The sequence below is a fragment of the Diachasma alloeum genome, unplaced genomic scaffold (assembly GCF_001412515.2).
Source record: "Diachasma alloeum isolate Michigan unplaced genomic scaffold, Dall2.0 Dall_scaffold_00569, whole genome shotgun sequence".
In the NCBI taxonomy this organism is placed as follows: Eukaryota; Metazoa; Arthropoda; class Insecta; order Hymenoptera; family Braconidae; genus Diachasma; species Diachasma alloeum.
Genome location: NW_021680701.1, coordinates 5937 through 10781, shown reverse-complemented (window position 1 = coordinate 10781; position 4845 = coordinate 5937). Strand labels below are relative to the sequence as shown.

Genomic DNA, 4845 nt, shown 5'->3' with positions numbered 1-4845 from the left:
TCGTTAAAATGAAATAGACGTACTTGTATCGTTGAATACTATTGAATAATGTTCAAAAGTTTCGGCCGTAAATTGTGGTCAAGATAAACAAGGATTTATTGCGAAGGTCGAAAAATGCACAACACTGTTGTCACTTTATGAGCACTATGGGTGTCGTGATTGGTCCGGCACCGAAGCTACCAATGGGTTATGCATAATTATTCAATTGAGATTCATAACTCTGACACTGTAGAACTGCGTATTCATCGTGCGTGGTCCATTCATATTTTAGGCTCCATCACAATATCGAAAAGATAAAGAAAATACAACAGCATAATACGATTGTGTTTGCATTTCAAAATCGTAGAATAGTGTGATACAATTGTTGCTGTTTCGAACGGTACATGTATGGAAAGGAGAGTTTTGGAAGTGGATTTTTCAATTGTTATTTATTCTTCTCTTCTATAAGTTCATAATAATGAGACAGATCAGATTCTTGGTACTCTCTTCATTAATCATAATGGGGATATTATGTCCCACATTGGATGGTGCCAAAAGCGGTGGAGGTGGTAGAAGTCGAGGTGCTCGTGGAAGAGGTCGAATTTATACTGGAAGAATCCCGATTTTTATACCAAATCGTAATCCAGCAAGTATGGGATATTATGAAAATAAAGATGTAAGTTTCTATGGAATATGTATGTCAATATTCTAAATGCTCACTTTATGTGATGAAAAGTAATGCATGGGCAGAAAAATGTTAGCTCCAAAAACAAATCAAGAACGGAGTGCATGAGTCTTATAATTATTTCTAAGCATTATGGGATAATTCATGCTATTAATTCGACAAAATAAATATAGGAATGCAATAATGATAATTAAGATATTCTCAACAGATATAAAATCATCTATTGATTTTAATTACTGTTCAACTGATAAGAAAAAATGTTCCATGTTAAAGGGAGCCAGGATTGTTAAAGCTTCGCACTTTGAGTTGGATTATATGCTAGGAAGGAAAATAACTTTCTTCTGCATGGCTCAAGGATTCCCTAGACCAGAAGTCACGTGGTTCAAGGACGGCATCGAACTCTACCACCATAAATTTTTTCAGGTAGTTTTTACACAATGTTAAATTTATGTAATTATCATTAATATAATATTAGTTACAATGGCGATAGGTTCATGAATGGCCGATTGGGAATGATACAATGAAATCGAAAATGGAGATTGATCCCGCCACTCAAAAAGATGCAGGCTATTACGAATGCCAGGCGGATAATCAATATGCAGTCGATCGTCGAGGTTTCAGAACTGATTATGTTATGATCTCTTATTAATTTTCTCGGATTGTTCTCCTTATGTCCGGAATTTTATGGTTAGATTATGATAAAAATATAATATATTCTCTCAATTAATGGTTCATTTCTTTTTCTCAATGAAAGGATGTTGATATGTGAGAATTGAAGAACAACCAAAGAGCGTGGAAAGATTTTTAATCCAAACGATTATTCCCCGGATATTTGAGGATGCATGCTCGTTTTTGGGGAAGAATATTTAATTGAACAATTGCATACACTCTTCCAAACATATGAAATCATTTATTTATATACACAGACAGAATTTACTTGTCATTAGAAATGATCATGGGTGAAAGAATTTAATAGAAAAACCTAGCGAATTCGCTAGAGAATTCTATTGGGCTTCTATTGAACTTTCTATTAGTTTTTAGCCGATTCTATTAAAATATTCAATAGAAAATATTCTATAGAAAAAGTAAAAAGTATCCGATTTTTCTATACAACTTATTCTATTGAGATATTTTTAATAGATTATCCTCGGCTCAAATTTTCTAAGCTTTTCGGTTTGATGTTCTTGATAAAAAGAAAGGAAACATAGAATGAAGAAAACTGGGGAAATTTGAGCTGAAGAAATTCTATAGGGAATTTCAGAAGAGAGTAAGTTATACGGAAAAATCGAATTCTATTGATTTCTTCTACTGAATACTTTCTGTTGAACATTTCAATAGAATCGGCCAGCAACTAATAGTATGTTCAATAGAAATCCAATAGAATTTTCTAACGAATTCACTAGGTTTTTCTCTTAAATATTTTTGGGTGTGATTTCTTCTTTCCTTTTCTATCTCACAAGGAACACTAGGGAGGTGTTCCCCTCCGATTGCGATGAAACTCACATATGTTGTAGAGGACTCAAAACTAAGCGACACGTATTTTTTTTATCGGCGGATACGCAGTTTTAAGGGGGGAAACCATGGTCAGATGGTGACCACTTTTGGGGGTGATTTTTCAATTCCACCTATAAGAAGGGAATTTTCGTAAATGTTCATTATGGGAATAAATAGCTCGTGAGAAATTATGAAAATCACAATTGATAGTTCCTCCGGCGGTTGAAATTTGGAGGGTAAACTACCCCTGTAAAGACTTCATTTTTCAAAAAAAAAAAACTATGATTCAGAATTTTATGAAACCAACTGCGTTGGATGGAACATGGAAAAATGCGGAATGCCTGTTTTTGGTTTTTCCCCAGAACTGGAGTTTTCTAGGGTGAAAAAAATAATTTCCTGGCAACATCATTCACGAAGGTGGTGGGGCTATTTATTCATTCCATTGAGGCAATGTATAGCTTATGAGAAATCGTAAGAATATCCAATAATAGTTCCTCTCGGGGTTGAAGTTGACGGGGTAATTATCCCCGCGAAATAATATTTTTTTATCAAACAACTATTGGCTTTCACGGAAATGATTGCATTGGAAGAGATATGAAATAATACAGTATGCCTTTTTATGAAAGAATAAAATTGGATTCCAGATATCCCAAGCCTCAATTTTGGTTTCAATAATCCGCACGTGAAAATGATATTTTTCCAAAATTCGGCGATAAACGAATAACGATAAAAATAGATCAAAGAAAAGACTCTCTGGAACAAAATGTCCTTTTTCTTTAGGTACAGCAACAGGGTGGTTATATTTGAAGAAAAAGCAGTGACGAGTACGAAAAAAAATTTGCTAAATAATCGGAATTTTTTCATATCGTTCAACGAATGATTGACAAGTTCAAACAAGTTTTTTTTCATATGTCGGAGGAACCGGGGTAATGATTCTAAGAGACTTCATTATTATAGTATATATGTGATGATAACACACTGCTGAAAGCGATAATAAATCCAAACAAAATGCAAATAGCCGTGCATGCGTCACCTATATCCAAAAATAGGTAATCCATCATGCAGTAATCATGTATTATTGATAACCCTGAATATTATTCACTTCCATTTTGCGCAGCGTTTAGTTTACGTAAACACATCACGGCAAAACTGTCTCTTGTTAATCGTATATTCCGAATTCTTCCCATCATGAGAGTCAATCCGATCAACGTTATTAAGATCCTCATGGCAACATTTGAAGTGCTGAATCTTGGCGAAACCCCTGTGAGTAATGAAGAATGAGAATTGGCAACTCATTTCGAGAATATATTGCAACGCACTATGGAGGAATATAATGGGGTGGAAATTATTGAAGAATCAACTCTGGATTTCCAAGAGCCATACAAAGACATCGAAATGATACCAATTGAGGATAAAGAATTCCAACCACATCATAAAGAATCATCTGATAGTTGTTCAGAGGATGACGAACTTGTAGATTATGACTATAAAAAAAGAGCAGTCGAATACTGAAGGAGTGCAAAAACAAAGAAAAATCTATCTATAAAAACTGTTTCCAATAAATTCAAAAGAGTGAAATCGGTCCAGCAATTACGTCGTTGGGCACATCAAGTCAATAAAGGAGGAACTATGGAAAAGTTGAAACGAATATCAGAGTACACGTTGAAAAATATGAAAAATGCTATCGATGCGGGGCTAATTGTTCATGATGCCGACCTACGAAGATGGGCTCTGCAAGCTCAACGAGATATTGGATATCAAGATATTCGTTTCAAGGCCTCGGCATGGTGGCTACATTACTTCAAAAGGGCTCATTGCATTACATCTCGCAAGATTACTAAATTCATCACACGTGAAACAATGGAAAATCAAAAAGATTTACAAAAAACAGCGGACGAATTCCTGCAACAGATCAAACCATATTTTGAGATTTATGGCTTGCAAAACATCTATAATTCTGATCAGAGTGGTTTCCAATTGGAAACGCATTCGGGGCGAACTTTGGTGGAAGAGGGGTCTAAAGAAGTCTCATGCATTGTACAATCTGTAACATTAACGACACACAGTTATAACATACAAACCACCATATCAGCAGATGGAAAATTATTGTCACCTCTCTTCATTGTTTACAAGGAACCTTACGGAACGTTTGGTCCAAGGATTCAGGAGAATCTATTCAGACCTTCTAATGTTTACATAACGGCTTCAAAGTCAGGGAAATTGATGTCTGGTAAGACGATATTTCAAACTTAAGATGTAACAAACTTATTTGTACTGATTGTAATGTTCATCCCATTGCAACTATTCCAGACCACTTTAAAATTTGGCTGGAAGGAGTATTCTTTCCAAACGTGGGACCAAAAAGTCTACTGTTGATCGATTCATGGAGTGGACATTGCTCTCAAGTGATAGAACAGGCAACTCCTCGGAATAAAGAATTATTAACTATGTTAATCCCCAAAGGAACTACCGGAAAAATTCAACCTCTTGATGTGTACGGCTTCAGGATTTGGAAAAATTACGTCCGTCATTTTTCAGATACGGTTGTTCTCTTAAATCATGATATTAATTTGCATGCGCGGAATAATGTGATCAAATTGCAATCTTTAGTCCATAATCAATTATCATCACCGAGGTATCAAAACCTATTTCGTTACGCTTGGTTCCAGAGTGGCTACATCGCTAAA

The 4845-nt window shown here is 35.2% G+C and overlaps 1 protein-coding gene across 1 annotated transcript; it reads left to right on the top strand.

Annotated features, from left to right (window-relative positions):
• The first annotated feature begins 200 nt into the window (after positions 1–200).
• LOC107043411 (immunoglobulin domain-containing protein oig-4) lies at positions 201–1387 on the top strand. The gene is made up of 3 exons (XM_015264911.1): positions 201–655; positions 938–1087; positions 1155–1387. Exons 1-3 carry the CDS (start codon positions 458–460, stop codon positions 1311–1313), a joined length of 507 nt encoding a protein of 168 aa, XP_015120397.1. The 5' UTR covers positions 201–457; the 3' UTR covers positions 1314–1387.
• The last annotated feature ends 3458 nt before the right edge of the window (positions 1388–4845 follow it).

What these genes read in the sequence shown, in the direction of transcription:
- LOC107043411 (XM_015264911.1), top strand. Translation starts at nt 458, where the DNA reads ATGAGACAGATCAGATTCTTGGTACTCTCTTCATTAATCATAATGGGG. An exon ending in GATATTATGAAAATAAAGAT is followed by an intron (nt 656 to 937) that starts GTAAGTTTCTAT and finishes TCCATGTTAAAG; the next exon opens with GGAGCCAGGATTGTTAAAGC. An exon ending in ACCACCATAAATTTTTTCAG is followed by an intron (nt 1,088 to 1,154) that starts GTAGTTTTTACA and finishes CAATGGCGATAG; the next exon opens with GTTCATGAATGGCCGATTGG.